The 25,120-nt window shown below is 41.4% G+C and overlaps 1 protein-coding gene across 2 annotated transcripts in view; it reads left to right on the top strand.

Annotated features, from left to right (window-relative positions):
- Positions 1-7,867, top strand: part of HGF (hepatocyte growth factor) — a 79,044-nt gene extending 71,177 nt beyond the window's left edge. For both annotated transcript variants that reach the window (XM_048836496.2, XM_048836495.2), the window contains exons 15-18: positions 282-425; positions 2,064-2,170; positions 3,726-3,871; positions 6,539-7,867. In XM_048836496.2, the coding sequence (XP_048692453.1) occupies positions 282-425; positions 2,064-2,170; positions 3,726-3,871; positions 6,539-6,712 (571 nt within the window). In that variant the 3' untranslated portion in view covers positions 6,713-7,867. The remainder of the gene's footprint in view (positions 1-281; positions 426-2,063; positions 2,171-3,725; positions 3,872-6,538) is intronic.
- The last annotated feature ends 17,253 nt before the right edge of the window (positions 7,868-25,120 follow it).

Below are 25,120 nucleotides of genomic sequence, written 5' to 3'. Positions count from 1 at the left end.
CTAACCAAAATGCCTTTGGATTTTGAAAAACTTTGTAACTGGATGTGAACTTTATGGCTTGCCTTTATTTCCAAACCAAAACCCTATATCTGAATGCAATGAAATTTTTGGAAAAGTTCTGATTTGACTTGGAAATGGCAGTGTGTGTCCATCTCTACCAAAGAGTGGCAGTTAATCTCTTTCAATATATATGTGAATGTTACCATACCAAAAAAGAATGTTTGTGTTGAGACTAGACCAAGTAAAATGCCAATGTCTCATACTAAATTTGTCTTATTCAGGTACAAAGATTTGAAAGACTATGAAGCTTGGCTTGGAGTTCATAATATCAAAGGAAGAGAAGAGAAACATAAACAAGTTCTGAATATCTCCCAGTTGGTGTATGGACCTGAAGGGTCTGATCTGGTATTATTGAAACTTGCCAGGTTAGTTCTTAATATTGCTAACTCCAGGATCTCCAGTTGATGAGTGTTTTGCCTAAGAAAGTACTGTAGGCTCAGACCTAGATAGTAGCAATATGGATTATGTCCATATAGATTAAACTCACACTTACAGCTAGTCATAAAAAGGTAAAGTAAGCCTAGATCATGAAAAAATTCAAAAGAAACGTTTTCAGTTTGTTTGAAAGTTTTCATATATTTTAAACAAAAATAATCCTTTTGGGAGGAGAAATAACAAAACCTTTACAATATTTAAGTTCTCCCACACCACTGGAATAGGGTGTGTTAAAGTAATAGAGCAAAAGAGTAGGATTTTCCCCATCCAAATAAAATGAAAAAAAAAAAGAAAGAAAAAATTTCCCCCTTCAAAAAAGGAAAAATGTTGGTGAAAACAAAACTGTGGAGTTTTTTCTTTTTGGTGGTTGAAAATCCATTTTTCATTAAAAAACATTGACAAAAATGTTGACCAACTCTACTCACAGTGATATAATTTATAACTTTGTGATTAGTTGCTAATCATTGTTTTCTTGTTTTGGGGATTGGCTTAATATTCTTCACAGTATATGCCTGATTTTTCAGCCATCCTGAGTTTTTGCTGGTGCAAAGGATAGTAGTTAGATTATATTTGTACCAACAATTCATTGCTGGTGGAATTGACCTGTCATTCTTGTGTCTGGTACAAAGTCTCTATTTAGGGGTTATGCTGGTGTCTGCTAGCAGAACAGCTGAAAAGTGGTACCTGTGCACTTACTATGTACTACAGAAGCAGCTTCTACACTGGTCCCAGGAAGTCTGGCATAAAAGGCCACAGTTCGGATAACTAAGAGTAGGGTGACCAGATAGCAAGTGTAAAAAATCAGGACAGGGGAGTGGGGGTAATAGGAGCCTATATAAGACAAAGTCCTGAATATCGGAACTGTCCCTATAAAATCGGGACATCTAGTTTCCCTAATCAAGAGTGGGCTCACAGATCTATTTTTATGCTATCCAGTGGCCCCAATAACTGGTGTGGAACAGCAGCAACCAGAGAGTCTGGATTGCACATGTAGTTTGAGTCTCAAGTTAATGAGCATTCCGTCAGAATGGAGCCCAGACTCTTGGACATGTGTTAAAAATGCACATTCACCTTCTGCACCAACAAAAACAAATGCCATTTCGGAAAAAGCATGCCCTACATGGATCTTTCTTCCTGATAATCAGGCCTAGTTAAATAGAATGGCGTGTGGTTTTAATTTATAGAATAGAATAAACACTAGATTGTAAGTGAGCTCCTTTTGTACATATGACCCTTCATATGTACCGTCATATTATCATAAATGTTTATTCAAATTAAGGGTATTCCCTTTATGCCTTCATTGTTTATCTTTGTACAGAAAACCCAAATTAAACAGAATAAAAGCTGTAACAGCACTACAGGAAAGCTGCTTGAGAAGTAACATCTGCAATTCAAAAAATATTTAAAAGGAACTCCCAGATTTTCATAAGAAGAAAAATAAAGCAGAATATTTGGCACAATTTTTAATTATTACTGTGATATATCATAGATCATATTGTTTTTTTTAAAAAGCAGTTTAAAATGCTATATAAGATCCATCATATCTACTCTTTGTTTTCTCTTTGCAGAGCTGCAGTATTCAATAATTTTGTGGATCTAATCAGATTGCCCATTTCTGGATGTACCATTCCAGAGAGGACCACCTGCAGTGTTTACGGATGGGGACACACAGGATGTAAGATATTAGTTTTTAAAACTGAATGAAACAATATATGTTGACAGTCTGCTTAGTTCCCATTCCCAACATATTATAGGCAAGACTAGTAGCGCTAGCTAATATTGAAGTTCCCTAAAATGTCCCATTATAAGATCTTGTTTTCCATTGCTTATAACATTGCCAAACTTTAACTGTTTCAGATGAAATTTTCCCTGCTCGATGTCTTCATGAAGCTGAATATTGTTGGAAAATTAAGCGAAAATGATTCAGCTGTGTCTGAGAATGAGGCTAGGGAAAAATGCATTATTTTGTGTATGTGAAAAACCTCTCACCTATTCTGAGCTATTGAAGTCCTCAAATTGTGGTTTAAAGACTTCAAGGCTGGGCAAAGAGACCTGGATGGGAAGCCAGTGGGGATGGGGAACATCAGGAAGGTGGCTGGAGTCTTGGGATGCATGTGACAGAGGCAGATCAGATGAGGAGCCAGGAGGGAACTGGAATGGGCTGGGCAAGGAAACTGGGGGCCAAGAGCCTAGAGGGTTGGGCTGGGAACCAGGAATGGCTAGGCAAGGAGACTTGGACTGTAAGTGTGGGAAATCTAGGATAGGGACTAGAGATGGGGGGCACTAGGACTTGCTAGAGAAGGAGGGAGAGCGAGCTCTGTGGGCTGCTACTTCCTCTTCCTCAAACAGATGAGTGGAATGTGAGCAGAGCCTGGGTTCTGCACTTCAACCCATACTGTGCTATCCAGAGTAGCTGAACAGTGAAGGGAGAGGAGGAATTTGTGCTTGTAAGGGCATGTCTATACTGCAGTTAGACACCCATGGCTGGCCCATACCAGCTGACTTGGGCTCATGGAGCTTGAGCTGCGGGGCTGTTTAATAGTGGTATAGATATTCAATTTCAGGCTTCAGCCTAAGCTCTGGGACCCTCCCACCTTACAGGGTGCCAGAGCCTGGGCTCCAGCCAAAGTCTGAGCATCTACATTGCAATTAAACAGCCCATTAGGCCAAGCCCCACAAGCCCAAGTCAGCTGGCATGGGCCAGCGTAGACATACCCTAAGTCATAGTTCCTTCCCTATGCTGATCTGAGGGTGGCACAACTGCATATTGCCCTTTATTCAGGGCAAGACAAAAGGTGAAATCCTGGCTCTGTTGCAGTCAATGACATAACTCCCATTGATTTTTGTGGAGTCAGACTTGCACCCACAGTCTCAATCTTACCCTCAGTGATTTTTTTCCAAAGTCATACAGCAAATCATTGGTTGATTAGGGAATAGAAGCGAGAAATCCATATTCCAGTCTTTTGCTCTTACAAGTACAACACGCATCTCCAGGTATTATAATCTAAAAATATTACACACACTCCAGACACACTTTCTTACCTGTCTTTTAGCTGTAACAATGTAAGAAATCTAAAACATGCATGTGTATTACTGGAGAGTTTGGGAGAATGTGCAGCTGATAAAGTGGCATATATCAGCATAAACGGTATTAGTACTTAGTGTTCATTTTCATTAAAATGTAATATAATTTGTGCACAATTGACTGTTGCTCTTGTTTTCAATGCTAGTGATTCACTTTGATGGCCTGCTCCGAGTAGCAAACCTATTTATTATGGGAAATGAGAAGTGCAACCAATATCTCAAAGGGAAGATGACTGTGAACGAGTCAGAAATCTGCGCTGGGGCTGAGGGCATTGGCACTGGACCGTGTGAGGTAAAATAGTATGACAGAGTGCAAGAATCTACAAACATCTGCTCCGGGGTTGTTTTTTTCCTTTACCAGTAATACGTTCCTGGTGTTTGCCTAATTATTCTCTCTGCATTTAATTGGTAAGTGGAAAGAAACCATGGATACTATTTCCTTTCCATGCACATTGCAAACAAAGGTCTCTCTCTGGAAGACTCTTTTCTGCCACCCTGACTCACATTGGATAGTTCCTTATTCTTAGTTCCTCTGAAATCAATGGGACTATGACCCCAATCCAACAAAGCTCTTGAGGACATGCTAAGTTTACTCAGCATGATTAAATCACATGCTTTGGTGGACTGGGATCTGTTTGTGGAGTAAGTATATGCAGTCCGAAAAAGGTGGCAACATCACGCCCCCTGTGAGCAGCAGCAGCAGTTTATCTGAATTGCCAGTAGGGTTGCAATCAGGTTAGCTGCTGAGCCAAGTCGGGGGTTGACCAAGAAATTAACAAAATAGGTCACCTCATTGTGATGTTGAAAGAGAGAGCTATGAACAGAGTGGAAGCCCTTAGAGTTCCAAGCTTCTCAGGGTAGATGTCTCACAATCTGTGCAACCACTACTGGGATTTAGAGTGTTTGCAGCTTTATGAAATAGATTAGATTCAGAATTTGGGGCAGTTTTAGTTGTTATATATACTTCTGGGATATATTGGCATTCATCCTTAATTGTGGTGGGGATCTTACTGGGGAAAAAAGACACAGCAGATGGTAGCTCTGTTTCTAGATAGAAAAGTGGAGCTTTGTGAGAGAAGTTGGTATCTTTCAATTGCATCCTGAGCCAAAGCTCAGTTGAGTCAGGGAGTGTCTTTTCACTGACTTCATTTGGGTTTGAATCAGTCCCTTTGAGTGGGAATTGGTTAGGATGTAGAGGAAAAGGTACAAAATCCTCTTATTGTAGTGATGTATCATTTTTAGACTGACAGTCTGCCAGCCGAGATGATGGGTGGAGAAGGCAACAGTCACTAGTATGGGTACACATTTGGTTTAGATGGGTACAAGGAAATTTTAAGTAGTTCAATACATATAAAACAATGGACTTTTTCCTACCCAAGGACAGCACCAAAACTTGCGGGAGGCAGGTCCTGTTTAGGTAGCGGCATGTTAATATGACTCCTCAGTGGGATCATTTTGTAATAACAAAGTATTTTCCTCAAAATTAAACATTTGGTTCATTATCAATTAGTTCTCAGGGTTCTAAGATATAAATGACACACCTGCATAGAAGTCCTCAGGAAATCCAGCTCTTCATTTTTTCATGTAAGAAGAAATGAAGCACATCAATATTAATTATGATTATAACTAGTGGATGGTTTCACTCTTTCTGTGTTCCCCTTGGAACAACATCTATCAGTATGGAACAAACAGAAAAACAGAGCTATCAGATTAAGGGAAATTAAGTCAGAATGGCAGGTGAAAGCCCAGCAGACAATAAATATTTCACTAGCAGGTTTGGTGATGCTATAATAGTACAGGCATAGTCTGTGAATTAGCCTGCAATCAGCAAGAACTAAGAAAACCCGCTGTATTTGGGAGAGGTCAATCACTGTTAATTCTGAAGTGATCTGGAGAGGATACAAGGATTGTTATCTTTTATGTTTTAAGGCAGTATTTCAAGATCTGATGCAAACACTTCTTAGTGCCCAGTCCTGCAGTCCTTACTCGCTGGCGTCAGTGAATGAAGACTGCACGATTTTATCGTTCATTAGCTAATCAAATCTTAAAGAATGTCATCGCTAACTAAGGGCTTGCCTACACGGTGCATTAGTGAGCAACAGATGGATATAAATTCTGGTTATGCTAGTGTGTTGCGCACTGGACTGTATGGACCCTGCAGAGGCACACTAAAAGTTCTCTAGTACATGCTAACGTGATGCTGTTTACAATGGCTCTACATTAGCATGCACTAGGGAATTTTTATGTGCCAGCAGGTTCCACCCAGGCCAGTTAGTGCGTGACATGCTAGTCCACACATGTAAAATTCCCATCATACATGTAGAGCTTGGATTGATGCATGTGTGTACCACCCATTAAAAATAATGAGTTATGGGGTTCATTGAGGAGAGAAGAAGTCCTCTCCTTTTTATAGCTGTGGCTAATTCATTTCTGAATCATTCTTGGCGGTGGCCTTTGCCATCTGTGCAAACGCATGCAGCTCTACGCACCCAGGGGCCTTGCTGCCCAACATGTGACAGAGGGATAGCACTGCTGGCTCTCTCAGAACCCTTCTATGAATAGCATGGCATTGCACCAGAGATTTTCCAACCACCTGTCCTGTTTGCTGGATGGCTTTTATGAATACTGTACATATTTTGCACTTGCCAGGTAGCTGAGAGAAAGAAGCAATATTGTTGGTATGTAGAAGTTTGGAAGAATTACAATCAGTATCTGGATGGGGTCTCTCTTGCCTGGCTCTTTGCATAGAGGCCTGACAAAGCATAGGGCCAACCCTGCTGTTTGTTGATATAGGCCCTGTTTGTGATGCTCTGCATAAATGAAGATATCATACTACTCCTTAGATAGTCTTACTGAAGGTTCCTAGAGTAGGGTGCTACCCAATAGCTTACAGAAAACAAGGGGGAACTGTGTCTTTTAGCTGTTCACAAATTAATGTTCTTTATTTCTCTTTTCCTAGAGGGATTATGGTGGCCCCTTGGTCTGTGAACAAAACAGGATGAAAATAATAGTGGGTGTTATCGTTCCTGGCCGTGGATGTGCCATTCCAAATCGTCCTGGGATTTTTGTCAGAGTGGCATATTACTCCAAGTGGATACGCAAAATCTTGTTGACGTACAAATCTGAGTTATAGCTGAATATTTCACACAAAACCACCAATTCCATTCACATGAAGATCTCAGAGAGCATGAAATTAATGTGTAATGTAAAGAGCCATGATTTTTTTTTAAAAAACTACTTGATAATCAAGTTTCCTGATCATTTATGGGTGTTTTCTGAAGATTTTGTCTATCAGTGTTGTTTTATAGATGTTGAAGTGAGCTACAGTATCTGCAAGTATGGTGACATATCTCCTGAAGATACTTGGATGGGTAAACAAAATTGCAAAGATACTATTGCTGAATGCAGAAGTGTTTTGTGGAAATAGCTCATGTGGCCTCTTTAGGCTGTTTCTTCAGATCAGCTTGTCCATGAGATACAAAGAAAGCTTGTTTTCTTTAACACCCCTTACTCTTGCTATGTACCATATACACTCTCTGTTTGTGGCAAAAGTTCTACGGAGAGCTGTGTGCATTGATGAAGAACAACGTATATGGACCTAATTCTCTTCCCCCATATACAGAATTTAAATATGTTAAAAATAATCTCTTTATTTGCTCATTTCATTGTGGGCCCAATTCTGCAAGCCCTCCATGAGCAGAGCTCTCACTGAAGTCAATGGGAGCTCCTTTTACATAGGATTTATAGGATCTGGCTCTGTACTTCTGTCCTAAGGGATATTACAATATACCCTATGGATAAGGGACAAGACAGAGAAACGGGTTGATGAGCAACTTATCAATCTTTTTTTAATCGTCCCAGGGTACATCTACTCTGCAGCTGGAGGTGTAATTCACTGCTCAGGTAGATGTACACAAATCTATACATGCTAGATTTGATTGAGCTAGCATGTTAAAAATAGTAGTGTAGCTGTGGTGGTTCTGGCAATGGCATGGGCTAACTTCCTGAGTACTTATCTAGAGTCACTGGTGGGATTGCAATCAGGCGGCTAGCCCATGCAGCTGCCCATGCTGCCGTGGCTACCCTGCTATTTTTAGTGTGCTAGCTCAATCAAATCTGGAAACTGCACCTCCAGCTGCAGTGTAGATGAACCCTCATATTTAAAAATGACGCCTAAACGTGTATTTCATAGGATCCTAGGAATGTATCCTGATTAGCTAATGACAGACCATTTTTACTATTAAAATTAATTGCATTGAAATAGAAAAGGAGTACTTGTGGCACCTTAGAGACTAACCAATTTATTTGAGCATGAGCTTTCGTGAGCTTCATCTGATGAAGTGAGCTGTAGCTCACGAAAGCTCATGCTCAAATAAATTGGTTAGTCTCTAAGGGTGCCACAAGTACTCCTTTTCTTTTTGCAAATACAGACTAACACGGCTGTTCCTCTGAAACCTGCATTGAAATAGAGACTTTAGTGCCAGATTTCTCAGTAACTCAAGGGAATAACTCTGGATTTACAGCAGGGTAAGTAAGAGTAGAATCTGATCATGAGCTGATAGAATCAACAGGGAAAAAAAAGAATACTGTTGTCATTAATGCATTTAAAACCAAATTGTGCCCTCAGGTATGCCTGGAAATTGGAAATTGCATACTCAGTCTGAAGGCATAATTTCAGCCCTTCGTATGTAACAAATAGAACCACTGAAACAACAAATATTTCAAATCAAATGGAATACATCTTTTGATTTCAGTAACATTAAATATGTTTTATTTATAGGTGTTTTATTATCTTTAAGAAAAACCTAAACATGTGGTTAAACAATACATCTCTCCTATAACTCCTTTAAAGCCAATAGAATTATTGCAGAGATGAATCTGGCCTGTTGTAAAGTATGCAACATGTCACTAATAGTGCAATTGCTTGTGTTACATGTCTACTTGCACACCTAGGGCCATAATTTTCCATACTGAAGATGGAGCAAGAGAACAAATAGTCAACATCTATGAGGCTTCCTTGTGCTCCTTTAGAACATATATTGTGTAGCTGAAAGTACTAAACAATTAGCAAATGGCAATATTTTATGTTAGATGGCACTAATTACCATGTACCTGCTGGAAAAAAATGATACACTATATAATCCCATTGTACTTACTACTGTACATTAAATTGCATAAGGAACTTCATTGTTACTTTATTCATGAACTATGTAAATGCATATGTTTCAGATAGCAGACTGTAAAATATGTACCATATCTAACTACATAGCCCCTAAACTGACATCACTGTGTAAAAGTAAAGAACATTTCACCTTAATTACATGTAAGTGACATAGGGCTGAATCCTGCCTTGGTAAAAATAACTATGCAGGGAGCTGCCTTGGGAGGCTGTGAAGGTGCTGATTCCCCAAACTGTCCCTCATCAGCAAAGCATTTCGACTTTAATGGGACTTAGCTATATAGTTAAATACTTGGCTGAATAGTACCCAAAACAATCTACAGGCACAAAGCAAGAGGTCTTGCAGCAAGCAGATAAATAGGCATGTTTCTGAAAATCCTTCCTTGTGTGAGTAGTCCCACTGACCAAAATGGGACTACTCACATGAGTGGGACTACTCACATGAGTAGGATTACTCACAAGGGCTTCTAGGTTCTGGCTCATCACTTGTATGCCTGGATGTTAGCTGGGTGTACCTCCCACTTGGTCTGCTAGTGAAGGGGATTAGGCTTCATACTCTCCCTCTGGCTCCTCTTGTTTTCCAGCGCAGTCAAGGGCAGGATTTAGCCTGTAGCACTTACAAGAAATTGTTGCCATTTATATAAAGTGTATATTCTCATTAAATATGTGCTGACTATATCTTAACAAAAAGGATTAACTTTTAAGGAGAGATGAGGAACTCCGAGTGAGTTTTTATTTTGTGCCATTGAGAAGAGCATGGATAAAGTATACAATGACATATTTACTTTTCCTATTGTAAGACTTGTTATGTGCTCACTGTATTATATTTGCAGGCATTTTGTTATGTCTACCAACAAAATAAAATAAATTGGATCCTAAAGTATTTTAGTTATAATCTTCTGCTGTGCAGAGGACAATATGATTATATATATATATATATATATATATATATATGATAAATATACTGTGTTTTTGTTAGACAATGTGTAAGGATTTTTACCTGTTTGTTCTGGGCAGCATCTCAGTAAAATGAGTTGTGCAGAGTCAATGCTCTAGAACTTAATGTATTTGTAAGCACTTGCTTATAAGGTACACACGCTCTCTCTCAGTATGGAGGGAATTTGACACTCTGAAAAGCAAGGAAAGAGAAGAATAATGACGTGATAATTAATTTGTACTTCATTTATTCCTGTGAATATTTCTTGTTGGTACCAATGGTACTGTACCAGGCAAATGTTATAGCTACAGCATTCTCCTTCAAAAGGACACTGTTAAGGGACTTTTTTAATTGTTTTAACAATATTTTTTAAAACAACTAGGGGCCTGATCCAGTGCTCACTGAAGTAACAGGAAAGCCTCTTACTGACTTAAATGGGCATTTGCCTGGGCTCTGTGGATGCAGTTCTGGCCAGGGCCATATTTAAGAGAAAAATTGGGTGGTAGTGGTATAAAGGGTATGAAACAAGTAATTAGGAAAAAACCTCAGTCACTAACATTGTCTTAACCCAAATTCAGCCTTTGTTTTTCAAATTTTTGATCCCGGCAAGAAGGATAACTAGTCCCAGGGCTGGGATAACAGACAAAAGTGTAATACATAATTGACATGGGACTTCGAAAAACTTAGGGGCTGGTTCTGCCCCATTAAAGTTAATGGAGCTTTATTATTGATTTTCTTTGAGCACTGGATCTGCATTTGTTACTGCAAACCTCCTCTCCAGACTTTTTTCCCTTGACCCTAATCCGAAAACAAATGCATGACTCCCAGGGGAATTAGAAGTCTGAGTAGTCTTGATGCTGCTGAAATCCTTTCCGCGGGTTTAAGATGAGAGCTTTCAAGGGAAATCCTGAAAACCCTTACTCCTGCACGTAGTGCCATGGAATTTCATGGGGCTACTCATGCAATTGAGGGTTTTTAGAATAATACCTGAAGTTTTCTGTGAGGGACACAATCCACTCAGGCAAAAATGTCCATTGAAATCAGTGGATATTTTTTTGCCAAAAGACTGCAGCACCGAGCTTGAAGGTTGCTTGTCTAAGATGACCACACATCCATTTACATAATCCCCAAATATCAAAAGGCATGAAAAATCATATCGCCTTAGAAGTCTAAATATGAACTAACTGATCCCATTGGAAGTCAATGGGAGTTTTGGCAGCGTATAGTCTGTTGGACTGGTCATTAAATGTTTTCTTAGCAATTATTTTCTTCTTTCACATGCACTGGTATAATACTGTATCGCAAGTGTTGGGGCTGCTGACAAGAACTAACATTGCTTTTCACCCTACCTTTACAGTGTCTCCTTATAAATAGGCTCATGGACATATGACTGTGGAATTTCCTAATTTGGAATCTGACTTCAGGGAGCAGTCAGTGAAAAGCTGTGGATGGTTTGATTCTTTTTCTTGTATTTAAATAGGAACATATTAATGTTGCCTATTGAATAAGACTAGCTGAATGCCTATCAAAAAGGGAACACTGTGGTTATAACTTCTATTACAAAAATTCTGTAATTAATGGCATTATTGTTAGTTAACAAAGTTGGTATTTTTGTAACCTTTATCCTTATTATTCTTAATAAAATATTTTATAAAAAAAACCCACCCAAATCAGCATCAGATTTCTTATTTGGGGTTTGGAAATTGTATTGTTGGGCAGAGGCACTAATGCCCTTGAAAAAAACAAGAAGCCCAATTCTGACTTCAGGGGCCGAGTTTTGGATGTGCAAAGGAGGTAGGATTGGGGTCACATAGACATTCTTCCCTTAATGCATATTCAATGCTACCAGTAACACTGTTTGCATATAAAAGGAAGAATTGACCCCCAATTCAGGATTGGATCCCACCAACCCACCTCAGACGTCCCAATCAGAATTTTGCACTCAGAATGAGGGCATGGGTTCCAAAAGATGGAAGTATTTAAAAAAAAAAATAAAGGAACTAACAGGAAACATGCAATTAACACTGAGCATTCCACATGAGGGCATTCCACACTTACGAGGAGATGTATAGCACCTTACATAATGAATAGCAGCGACCCGGATTCCTCAGAATTCATCTTGTTTACTTCATTGTAGTTTAGGATATAGAACAATTGTCCTCTATGTCACTTCAGTCTTGTACAGAAGTGTGTACTGCTGCTACTGATTTTCAGTTTGGGGTTAAAAGTCTAGTCCTTGGTTTTTAAAAATCAAAGTGGGTGCAAACCAAAACCTTAGTCGAGTTTTTTTGACATCCAAATCCAGATCTGAATTTGGCCAAAGGCCCCATCTTCATTAATGGTAAAACACAAAAATTGGTTCAAAAATGCTCACATTTTGGGGTGTTTGAAATCTGGATTTGAATTTTGCATCTTGAATCCACTGTTTAAAAAAAAAGTTTTCTAAGTGACATTTTGAATTAGTGTGTATTATCCATGACTACTGAAGTTAATGAGAATTTTGTCACTAACTTCAGAAATCCAGGTTTGCCTCTTTTAAAAAATTAGGAATACAAGTGATATGATACAAAAATGAACTGTTACCATATTGTCTCAGTGAAAATGGTGATAATGCTTAGGTAACCTCACAGAAGTGTGAGAATTAGCTAATCTTTGCATAGCAGTTTGGAGAGGTAAAGCCCTGCTAAGCGTTATTGCCATCATATTAAATTCACTGGTTAGTGCTTTGTTATCTATGGGAGTTCCAAGAGTAGTGCACTCTGAACATGCCGGAGGAAAGCCCAGATAAATGCTTAGTGTTTGTTTTCTGCAATCCTCATGTAAACACAGCAGGCCATTAAGCAATGCCCTGATGTATATCACCCCTGCCTTCAAAAGCGCCAATCTCTGGACAGCTACATTATAATAAAAGCCTTTTGCAATAAATAAGAAAGGAAACATCTGGAAACAAATATGGCAAACCATAAAAAGATTAATACCAAATAAGCTCTAAAATGAATAAATAAAATCTTTTATGTGGTCTCACTTTTTATAATGTGGGATATATGGTGTGAAAAGCTCCCCTAGCATAATCTAATAGCCTCGGTTTGCTTAAAAATGATCCATACTGTTTCAAAACACTTGGAGTGCAATGACTTCTCCAGATGCACACAGAGACTGTAATCCACACTGCACTTTAGAGGGCAAGGGCCTGCTCTTCCTCCCATGGAAATCAATGGCAAACTCCATTTGAGTCTAGCGGTTAGACCCCCAAAGTCTGCTCCCCTTGTTCATCTGAGCATTTATTTCCACTGACTACAGTAGAATTACTCTAGGTCCTGATTCATCAAAGCACATGCTTCAGCCCTGTTGAAGTGCTTTGCTGAATTGGCCCTAATGCGTAAAATGAACAGGATTTGTTCATTTGTTGTCTGTTCAACCACTTTTTCCGTATATATGCATGTTATATGTAGTTGAATTCCATTTCTTACACACAAATAAATTAGTTGTTCTGGATGGAATTACACCTCCCCTCCCCCCAGTAATTGCATTTATTAGGAGAACAATTATTAGGCGTTGAGCAGTCCTTCATTTCAGCCTAAATGAAGGACACCTGTCAAGAGGTGCTAGTATTTCTCAGCATGGGGCATTTCTTCTAGCCTATAGTGCGTTTGGTTGGGTGGCTTAGGACAGTGCATTTCTGGAGGAAAGTTTTATAAAGCCGTATATGCAGGTGGTTAAGCTAGGAAACATGAACTTTGAAGTGTTAGGGACTGTATGGGGGCTAGTAAAAAGAAAAAATAAGGCTACAGAGATTTTCAGTGATTTGGGGATGAGGTTTTTGTCACTGGTGATAAGAGTTTACTTTAAATAGCTAATATGGTTTAGATTATATTAGCTGGAAATTTCCCCATCTGTTTTTGTTTCCTGGAGGATTGAGGTCATGTAATACAACCACGGGGGTGGACGGGGTTTAATGTAAAGCTTTGGTAATGTGGACTGTGTCAGCGTGGGCTCATCAGGCCTGGTGCGTAAATGTGCCATCTGCTGCACAGTCATGAGTTTCACAACGGCGTTACTCCATGGAGTAGCTAAAATGCTTTCACTTCTACTTTTTTTTTCAGCTAAAGGAAAACTTGGAAAGGCTGCAGCTCAGCTCAGTGTAAGCAATCCGCTGCGAGAAGTCTACCTCAATAAATAAAAAAGAGGCTTTTAATTATAAACCCCTTTTTTAAAACCTTAATTTTGGGGGGGCCTTATTTGGATTGCCTCTATGTAACCAAGTAGCTTAGGAGCAAATGTTTGCTTTTTGAGTGAAGTGGGTGGCATTTGAGCCAATGAGCTTATGGAGAATGGGGATGCCAAGACTGTTTCTCCTATAGGCTGTGTCTGCGGCGCCACACAAGACCATAACAATTGCCTTAAACAGTTGAGGATGCTGCCACTTATAAGACTGGATGCTTGTTTTTCACTTTTGTGCCACATCATTTCACTGCAATGTTCACCAGTTGCTTGCGCCCGTCTCTGCTGAGGCTGGCTGTGAGAGTGCCTCCATGCACACATGTACAGGAATCTAGCTTGCTGACTCTTCGCGTGAGTCATCTGTTACATCCACAGGTAGCCAGATGTCCATGGGGAAGCCACAGTTTTTCCACTACAGGAAATAAGCGCCCCATTAAAGTTCTTTCTGGGCTCCCATCTCACCTGCTTTCATTATGAACGTTCCTTCTCAAACACAGGCTGGGTTTTCCAGACTTCCCTTCCCTTTTATCCTAACAGCGAAGGCCTGCTTTAGTTGTAAACATCTAATGCTTTAATCCCGTCTGTTCCCATTTAAAGCTAATGACTCTGCAGTTGTTAACATGCCAGCACTAATCCATGTGTATTAGTTTCTTTTATTTTCGGCTGAGCCTTTTCCTTTACTCATAACTTCCTGGCAGTTTTGTACACTTGCTAGGGTGGGAGGCAGGGTCATTCCAACCTTTCCTCTAACATGCTTCCCATTAAAGCTGGCTGGAACTTTTTGGACAGAAGTTTTTGTTTATTTTGTTTTTTCCTATCAGGTATCTGACAGAAACTTGGCTAGTTTCCTGCCAGCCTAGCCACCTGCTTCAATGTGCTGCCCATCAGCCTGCCATGGCCCCTGGGTTCCCCAGGTTCACAGCCCTGCTCACTTTCCCTGACAGTGAGCTGCTCACAACTGCCTGTCCAGCTGGCTCTCTGACTCCCTGGCACCCTGCTCCCAGGGTGCTTTCTCACACTCATCCCATTTCACTGTGCCCCCTCCCCAGCTGCCTTTTGTGTTGGTGCTGTACTCCCCTACTTATTGGTGACTTGCATCCGGGCCTCCTATTGTGCAGTCTGACAGAGATCAGAGGTTAGACAGGCTCAGCGCATGCCCCCAGGAACAAGTCTTCACTGGCACAATAATATGTACCTGCCTAGTTTGAGAATTGCACTTGGTGAGGCGGGGAGGGGACCTCTGGGGCTTTTGCTTGAGCTCGGGCTCCAAGCTGCTTGTTAGCTGTGCAGTGACATCAGGCAGTTGGTGGCTCTGTGGGAACTTAGGTGTTTATAGCACTTGACAGCAGCTGAGCAGTTTTTAGACTGGCAGTGTCATTGTCATGGGGACTTGGGTGCCTGAAGAGGCATTCAAGTACCTTTGAGGCTCTGGGTCCAAGCCATCAACTTGTCTAGTGAATATGTCATAAGCCACTAAACCAAGCAAGCTGCTGTCTCATCCTGGTTCTGCCCTGACCTACTATCTCACTTTGGGCAAATGACATTGCTTCTCTGTGTCTCTCTTTTTCCCCTCCTTTCCTTTGTCTTTCTTGTTGGCTATTTTGATTGTAAGCTCTTTGGGGCACGCGCTGTTTCTCACAATATATTTGTATCGCACCTTGCACATGTGGCCCCAGTCTCAGTCTGGGCCTCGAGGCAGTACTGTAGCACAAGTGAGCTGTAGCTCATGAAAGCTCATGCTCAAAGAAATTGGTTAGTCTCTAAGGTGCCACAACTACTCCTTTTCTTTTTACAAGTAATCCTCATGCTCTTCCCTTCCATGTTTTATCCTGGCACACCTTATTCCATTGAATGCTGACAAGGGAAACCAACAGGGAAACAGCAACATTTATGCAATTTAACTTTTCACACTGTTCTCGGGGTAAGATTTATGGTCCACTAAGGACAGCTTCTTGATAAGCTTATCCCTTCACTCCTTTCATGGAAGTCCACTTGGCTGTGTGAAGACACTTCGCTTTGCTTTCTCCTATGGGAAAGTGCTTTCCACAGTATCTTCAGGGTGGAAATATTGAACGACCTCAGGCGCTCCCCTTTCTGCTTTGCTGGCCTGACTCTCTTCCCATTTTCCCTTCAATTTTTCCAGCTTGAATATAAAAATAATGCTGAGTATTTACACTGCAGGACACTTAAATTCTGCTACAGACAGAGCCAGCAATGGACACTTGCCACTCCTGGGCGAGCTGAGCAAAATCTGACATAAATGCGCCCAAATGTGCACAGAGCAGAGCAGCAGCTCTGCTACATGCTCCTCCAGAGACCACCTCTGCAGGGCCCAGGCTCCATAACTTTCTATGCCCTCTCCAAAGCCCTGCCCCAGGAGGGGAGATTCAGCTCATGGGGAAACCCTGGCTACAATGTAGTCAATCTGATCTTTGCCATAGTCATCCCTAAGGTCAGGATTTAGCCCATGGCATTTCCAGCTTCCTCCAGGATCTTCCCTGAAAGCTCATAAGAGGCTAGTAAAGGTCAAAAATCTGCCCATTGAAGTCAATGGGAACTGCATTCATTGAATGAAGCTAGAAATTGGTCTGAACTAATTAATTTGTGTGTCCTCGTGCTGAGGTAGGTCAATAAGTTTTAGGTGGAGAGAGCCAGCACAAAATGGAGAAGAGAATTCAAGAATGCCTGGCTCCCACTTCTGGCCTAGACCACTAGTACTCCACCCTTTCCCTATTGCCTTCCCCTGGTTTACAGTCATTTAAAATGGAAAAGTACAAGATGCAGAGTCAAACAAATGTAATGTAAATGATACAGGAGTTCAGTCCAAATGTGCAATATACACTAAGGGCTCAATCCACAAAGGTGTGTAAGAAACCAAGCTGCCTCTTTAGCTACCCAAGACCACTAAGCTGCCCTGTAAGTCCCCTAGGTGCCTACACTTCTGAGGGTCAGCATTTGCAAAGCTGTCAATTCCAATGCGACCTGCAGCTAAAGAGCTGCTCGGAGCTTTTGCTCGTGCTTAAGCCCCAGCAGGATTCTCAAATAAGGTGGCCTCCTAACCTGATCGGAGCATGCCTACCCAGTGCAAAAGACAGCAGAGTGGTTAGCAGGTGTTGGGGGGAGAGTGAGCATATGCTCCAGAATACCCAATAGCACAGGGTCTAGGGCATTTACCTGCGATTTGGGAGACCTGGACTCTAGTCCAAATTAGGAATTTGAAAACAGGTCATTTGTATTTTAGGTGAGTACCTTATTCACTGGGCTAATGGTTATAATGGGGAAATAAGGGGGGAGTTCTCTCTCCTCTCTGGTTTATCACCAGAAAGGATTAGGCGCCTAAGTCTTGAGTGCAAGTAAGTGCAAATAAGGCCCAGATCAGTGAGAGCTAGGCACCCCCCACGGTACAGATCAAAGGATTATAGGCAGCATCTCCACGCTTCTCCCACTTCCTTTGCATTTCACTCCTAGCTAGACAAATGGCTCACAACTCAGTTTGCTGGCTTCTGATGATCCCTTTTATATGCACCTAATGAGAGGCTGAGGTTTCCAACAGGTGGCAGGGTGCTAGGAGAAATGCAGAGCATTGCCACCCCTAAATCCTTATGAGGATTTAGCCCTTTGACACCCCATATTCACGCACAGCAAGAGCCACAAAAACAAAAGCCAGACAACAGCACGGGTCTGTGTCTGTGTAGTCAGGCACTAGCATTAACAAACCTGACAGGAAATCAAAGCTGACTGGATTCCTTTACAATGCACCGCCAATGTGCAGAAACAGAACTCCAGGGGCAATCTATTTAGTCATTTGTTTGACTGCTGGGGGGGGGGGAGGCAAACTAAACCATCCCTTTTTTCCAACAGTACAGGCTTGGGTATTTGGTAAATTACATATTGGGCTCTTCCAAAAGTCTTGTCCTAATTATGGTTATTAAGTTAAACTTATGCTCAAAGCAAGCAAAAATATTGGCTGTGATGGAAAGTCATCATTTAACTCAGTGGAGATCTAACAGCAGGAGAGCTAACCCCAAAATATTTTTAAACATACAACACGTCATATCAAGTTTCAAATTCTCCCATTGCCTGCAGCCTCTTCAAAGCAATGGAGATGCTCAGTGCTACAGCTCACTTCATCGGATGCATATTTTCAGCATAAGCACGAAAGCTTATGCTCAAATAAATGTGTTAGTCTCTAAGGTGCCACAAGTATTCCTTTTCTTTTTGCGAATACAGACTAACACGGCTCCTACTCTGAAACCTGTGATGTAAATGATGTAGAAGAAGGAATCGCATATTCTGTCACAAAGAGTGAGAAAGAGAAGATATATTCCCCCATCCCCGGACAGCCCACTCAGCAAGCAACAGAAGAAGAGTTAAGCACTTATGCCAGAGTTTCCCAAACACTTGTTTCTTTCCTCATTCATTGAGATTAAATGACACTATGAGAAATGGAGACGTGACTTCAGTTAACACCTGGTGAAGCAGGGAGCAGAAGGTCAGTCGTCACGATATTTCATAGCACCTGTGCTCAGGAAATGTGGGAATGCTGTCTTGTTGGTAGAAAAACGATGGTCTGTCACACGATGCCAATGAAAATAAATGGAATTGGGGAGTGAGAAAAATATCTTTAAAATCCAAATGTCAGATTCGCTTGGTACAATCTGGCTGCTTTCTGTGGCTCTAGTGACACTAAGCAGCCCTACAGCTGGTTTAGCTGTTAGCTGGGTTTATGGCTGCTTTGCACGGCCAGAGAACAGCCAAAGCATACAGATTAATCAAACCCAAGGCGTCTTACTTTAATGCTTACTTCTTGGCAGATACTTATTAGAGTCTTTTAAACAGTCGCAGTGGGATTCACAAACTAGGAGTTCCTCGCCTGTGGGCCTGGTCTGGTAGACATGTTCTGAGCATGCCTGAACCCACACAACACAAAATGGTGGTGCCTCTTTATAACTTTTTAGCCCCACCCCCCACACTGGTGGTTAGACTGCTCACCCATGATGCTCGAGCTGTGGCTTCAGTTCTACCCGCAATCTATTGTGGAGCAGGGATTTGCACTCGGATTTCCCATCTCCCATCTCTAACCCCTGGGCTATGGGTGGGTTGCTCTCGGACTCTCTCCTGTGGAAGCTGTTCCGCTATGTACTAATATTTAAATATTCACTGGGCTAGAGAGAGAAATAGAGAGAATGACCCATGTGCCCCATAGCCCAGGTGAGGACTTTAACCAGTGTGCTGACAGTTGGGGTGGGGGGAGCACCTACGCCTCAGTTTTTCTTTAAAAAAGGGCTGACGTGAATTAGGTGAGGCGAGGATTCATAGCTGTGAATCCCAAGCAGCGAGATGCACTTCCCTCTGGCCCAGACTTAGGCATCTAAGTCCCCTTGAGGGGTGGGGCTTAGGCTGCACCCATTCTCCTCAGCATCTCCCAGTGGCTAGTTCAGGCAGCAATCTGCTTAGCATACTGGCTCTTCTATGAATCACTCTTTTAAGTGCCGAACCTGTCCTTACAGGGGGTAATGGAATGTTAAACTGTATTGTTCCATTCAGCCACAAGGTGGCACTGTGAATAAAATATCTTATTTAAAGGACCCTCAGCCCTAGCCCGGTAGAGCATTAAAGGATCTTATGATGAGCACATCTGGTGCATGTATAAGCAAGCTCTGTAGCTAGTCCTTCCTAGGCAGATTGTTCCTTCCTGAGCGGAGTACTTTGTATTTGTCCTTATTGAATTTCATCCGAGTTATTTCAGACCATTTCTCCAGTTTGTCCAGATCATTTTTAATTTTAATCCTGTCCTCCAAAGCATTTGCAACCCCTCCCAGCTTGGTATAGTCTGCAAACTTTATAAGTGTACTCTGTATGCCATTATCTAAATCATTGATGAAGATATTGAAAAGAACCACAATCCCTGCAGGACCCTATTCGTGATGCCCTTCCAGCATGACTGTGAACCACTGATAACTACTTTCTGGGAATGGTTTTCCAACCAGTTTTGCATGCACCCTATAGTAGCTCCATCTAGGTTGCATTTCCCTAGTTTGTTTATGAGCAGGTCATGTGAGACAGTATTAAAAGCTTTACTAATGTCAAGATATACCACGTCTACCACTTCCCCCCATCCACAAGGCTTGTTACCCTGTCAAAGAAAACTATCAGGTTGTTTTGACATAATTTCTTTTTACAAATCCATGCTGACTGTTACTTATCATCTTATTACCTTCTAGATGTTTTCAAATTGATTGCTTAATTATTTGTTCTATTTCCAGATACGGAAGTTAAGCTGACTAGTCTGTAATTCCCTGGGTTGTCCTTATTTTCCTTTTTATAGAGGGGCACTATATTTGCCCTTTTCCAGTCTTCTGGAATCTCTCTAATCTTCCATGACTTCTCAAAGATAATCACTAATGGCTCAGATATCTCCTCAGTCAGCTCTTTGAGTATTCTAGGATGCATTTAATCAGGCCCTGGTGACTTGAAAACATCTAATTTGTTTTAGCCCTGGTCTACAGTGGGGGGGGGGATATCGATCTAAGTTATGCAACTTCAGCTACATGAATAACGTAGCTGAAGTCGACGTAATTAGATCAACTTACCATGGTGTCTTCACCGCGGTGAGCTGACTGCTGCCGCTCTCCCATCGACTCCGCCTGTCCCTCTCGTGGCGGTGGAGTACAGGAGTCTACGGGAGAGCGCTCGGGGGTCCATTTATGGCATCTAGGCTAGACATGATAAATCGACCCCGCTGGATCGATCGCTGCCTGCCGATCCGGTGGGTAGTGTAGACATAGCCTTAGTAACATTTAACTTCTTCTTTCCCTATTTTAACCTCTTCTGATCCTACCTCATTTCCACTGTCATTCACTACGTTAGACATCCAATCACCACCAACCTTCTTGGTGAAAATCGAAACAAAGAAGTCATTAAGCACCTCTGCCATTTCCACATTTTCTGTTATTATTTCCCCCCCTTCATTGAGTAATGGGCCTACCCTGTCCTTGGTCTTCCTCTTGCTTCTAATACATTGGTATAATGTTTTCTTGTTACCCTTTATGTCTCTAGCTAGTTTGTGCCTTGGCCTTTCTAATTTTGTCCCAGCATACTTGTGTTATATGTTTATAATCAGCGTTTGTAATTTGATCTAGTTTCCACTTTTTGTAGGACACTTTTTTGATTTTTAGATCATTGACGATCTCCTGGTTAAGCCAGGGTGGTCTCTTGGCATACTTCCTATTTTTCCTATGCAGCGGGATAATTTCCTCTTGTGCCCTTAATAACGTCTCTTTGAAAAACTACCAGTTGTCTTCTATTGTTTTTCCCCTTAGACTTGCTTGCCATGGGATCTTACCTACCAGCTCCCTGAGTTTGCTAAAGTCTGTCTTCTTGAAATCCATTGTCTTTATTTTGGTATTCTCCCTCCTACCATTCTTCAGAATCATGAACGCTATTATTTCATGATCACTTTTACCCAAGCTGCTTTCCACTTTCAAATTCTCAACCAGTTCCTCCCTATTTGTCAAAATTAAATCTAGAACAGCTTCTCCCCTGGAAGCTGTCTCCAACTTCTGAAATAAAAAATTGTCTCCAATATGTTCCAAGGATTTATTGGATAATCTGTGCCCTACTCTGTTATTTTCCCCAACAGATGTCTGGGTAGTGGAAGTCCCCCATCACCACCAAGTCCTGTGCTTTGGATGATTTTGTTAGCTATTTTAAAAAAAAAGCCTTATTCACCCCTTCTTCCTGGTTACGTGGACCCCTACCATGGTCTGTAGTGGACCCCTACCATGACATCACCCTTGTTTTTTACCCCTTTTATCCTTATCCAGAGACTTTCAGCACATCTGTTTCCTATTTCCATCTCAATCTCAGTCCATGTGTATACTTTTTTAATATATAAGGCAATACCTCCTCCCTTTTTCCCCTGCTGGTCCTGCATGAGCAAGCTGTACACTTCTATACCAATATTCCAGTCATGCGTATTATCCCATCTTTGTGATGCCAACTATGCCATAGTTGTGTTTATTTACTAGCATTTCGAGTTCTTCCTGCTTATTCCCCATACTTCTTGCATTAGTATACAGACATCTAAGATACTGATTTGATTCCCCCCCCCCTCTCGTTCTGTCTTGTCTTTCCTTTATCCCTGCTATATCAGCCCATGCTCCCCCCGAAATTCCAAACCTTCTCCCAGGTCTCCATGTTCTTGACTTACCTGTGGGCTTTGGTCACTTGCCCCCTTTGAACCTAGTTTAAAGCCCTCCTCACTACGTTAGCCAGTCTGTATCCAAATATGCTCTTCCCTTTCCTAGATAGGTGGACCCCATCTCTGCTTAGCAGTCCTTCCTGGAACGGCATCCTGTGGTCAAGTAATCTGTGGGACAGAATCCTTTTATTCTTTTATTAAAAAATATAGTCAATCCCAAATGTTGGCTCTTAACGTTTTCTTCTATGTATCTAACAATGGATCAGAGAACAAAGGTAAAAATTGTTTTATAAAAATCTCACAACTGTCCAGAGGGAAAGTTGCATTGCAAGAATCTAAGCCATCTGATTATTTGATCAAGCCAGCTGAGTTTTGTCAAAGAAATTATTCTAATCCATTGTACGAACCGCAACTCTACAATTAGAGCAGTCAGTTGGCGATTAGTATGGAATAGCTTTTAAGATCCAAAACAAGTGCTGAAGACAAGAGTAAGAGTTACATGGAAGAGTTACTTTACTTCTTTGTTTTGAGGCGTCTCATTCCATGCAATAATGAATTATTAATTATTCCTTTAAAAATCAACAGAATGCCCAATTCATAAATCCATAACAATATGTTGTACATATACTACATACCAATTATAAAGCACTTTATACCTTCAAAGTGCTTGACAGATATTAACTAATTCGTCCTCACAACACTATTGGGATGTAGGATAGCAGGTATTATCATTTGTTTACAGAGGGAAAAATAGAACATAAGAACATAAGCATGGCCCTATAGGGTCAGACCAAAGGATAATCTAGCCCGGTATCCTGTTTTCTGACAGTGGCCAGTGCCAGGTGCCCCAGAGGGAATGAACAGAACAGAGAATCATGAAGTGAGCCATCCCTTGTTGCTCATTCCCAACTTTTGGCAAACAGAAGCTAGGGACACCATCCCTGCCCATCCTCGCTAATAGCCATTGATGAACCTAACCTCCGTGAATTTATCTAGTTCCTTTTTGAAACCTGTTATGGTCTAGAGGTGCAGTGTTTAAGAGATATTCACAAAGCTGTCACTTAAACTACAGCTATGACTGCGCTATTTGGAGTTACAGCTTTACCCTGTGAATTAGAATGCTTTGATAAAATTCAGCTAGTTTTGACTGAGTAATTCATAGGGAGTCAATCTCAGAGACAGGATTCGAATTCAGGACAATAGCTTCCCATTGTCTACTCAAATCACAGTACACCTCATCTTTCTATTAATTTTATACAATTCTCAGGGTAACTTTACTCTGCAGGATACAATGCCACCAACATTTGTGAAACCATCACAAGTTGCCTTCCCTACTTCTCTTCAGTGCACCACCAAATTCCTATGCCTGAGCTGAATTGTTACTCCAGATACATAGAACAAATGGATGGTTTCAGGGTAGCAGCCGTGTTAGTCTGTATTCGCAAAAAGGAGTACTTGTGGCACCTTAGAGACTAACAGATTTATTTGAGCATGAGTTACTGCTCACTTCATCGGATGCATTCAGTGGAAAATACAGTGGGGAGATTTATATACACAGAGAACATGAAACAATGGGTGTTACCATACACAGAGTGATCACTTAAGGTGAGCTATTACCAGCAGGAGAGCGGTGTGGGGGAAAAAACCTTTTGTAGTGATACTCAAGGTGGGCCATTTCCAGCAGTTGACAAGAACGTCTGAGGAACAGTGGGGGGTGGGGGGGATAAACATGAGGGAAATAGTTTTACACTGTGTAATGACCCATCCACTCCCAGTCTCTATTCAAGCCTAAGTTAATTGTATCCAGTTTGCAAATTAATTCCATTCAGCAGTCTTTCGTTGGAGTCTGTTTTTGAAGCTTTTTTGCTGACGAATTGACACTTTTAAGTCTGTAATCGAGTGACCAAAGAGATTGAAGTGTTCTACAATTGGTTTTTGAATGTTATAATTCTTGACGTCTGATTTGTGTGTCCATTTATTCTTTTACGTAGAGACTGTCCAGTTTGACCAATGTACATGGCAGAGGGGCATTGCTGGCACATGATGCCATCCCGATGAGTCGAAAGAATAGTAAATATGGCAGGCGACCAGCTTGGCTTAACAGTGAAATCCTAGCGGATCTTAAACATAAAAAAGAAGCTTACAAGAAGTGTAAGGTTGGACATATGACCAGGGAAGAGTATAAAAATATTGCTTGGGCATGTAGGAATGAAATCAGGAGGGCCAAATCTCACCTGGAGCTGCAGCTAGCGAGAGATGTCAAGAGTAACAAGAAGAGTTTCTTCAGGTATGTTGGCAACAAGAATAAAGCCAAGGAAAGTGTGGGCCCCTTACTGAATGAGGGAGGCAACCTAGTGACAGAGGATGTGGAAAAAAGCTAATGTACTCAATGCTTTTTTTGCCTCTGTCTTCACTAACAAGGTCAGCTCCCAGACTGCTGCGCTGGGCATCACAAAATGGGGAAGAGATGGCCAGCCCTCTGTGGAGATAGAGGTGGTTAGGGACTATTTAGAAAAGCTGGATGTGCACAAGTCCATGGGGCCGGACGAGTTGCATCCGAGAGTGCTGAAGGAATTGGCGGCTGTGATTGCAGAGCCATTGGCCATTATCTTTGAAAACTCGTGGCGAACCGGGGAAGTCCCAGATGACTGGAAAAAGGCTAATGTAGTGCCAATCTTTAAAAAAGGGAAGAAGGAGGATCCTGGGAACTACAGGCCAGTCAGCCTCACCTCAGTCCCTGGAAAAATCATGGAGCAGGTCCTCAAAGAATCAATCCTGAAGCACTTGCATGAGAGGAAGGTGATCAGGAACAGCCAGCATGGATTCACCAAGGGAAGGTCATGCCTGACTAATCTAATCGCCTTTTACGATGAGATTACTGGTTCTGTGGATGAAGGGAAAGCAGTGGATGTATTGTTTCTTGACTTGAGCAAAGCTTTTGACACGGTCTCCCACAGTATTCTTGTCAGCAAGTTAAGGAAGTATGGGCTGGATGAATGCA

The sequence above is a fragment of the Caretta caretta genome, chromosome 1 (assembly GCF_965140235.1).
Source record: "Caretta caretta isolate rCarCar2 chromosome 1, rCarCar1.hap1, whole genome shotgun sequence".
Classification (NCBI taxonomy): domain Eukaryota; kingdom Metazoa; phylum Chordata; order Testudines; family Cheloniidae; genus Caretta; species Caretta caretta.
Note: the sequence above shows the minus strand (reverse complement) of the source record. Positions and strands in the feature narration are given on the sequence as shown.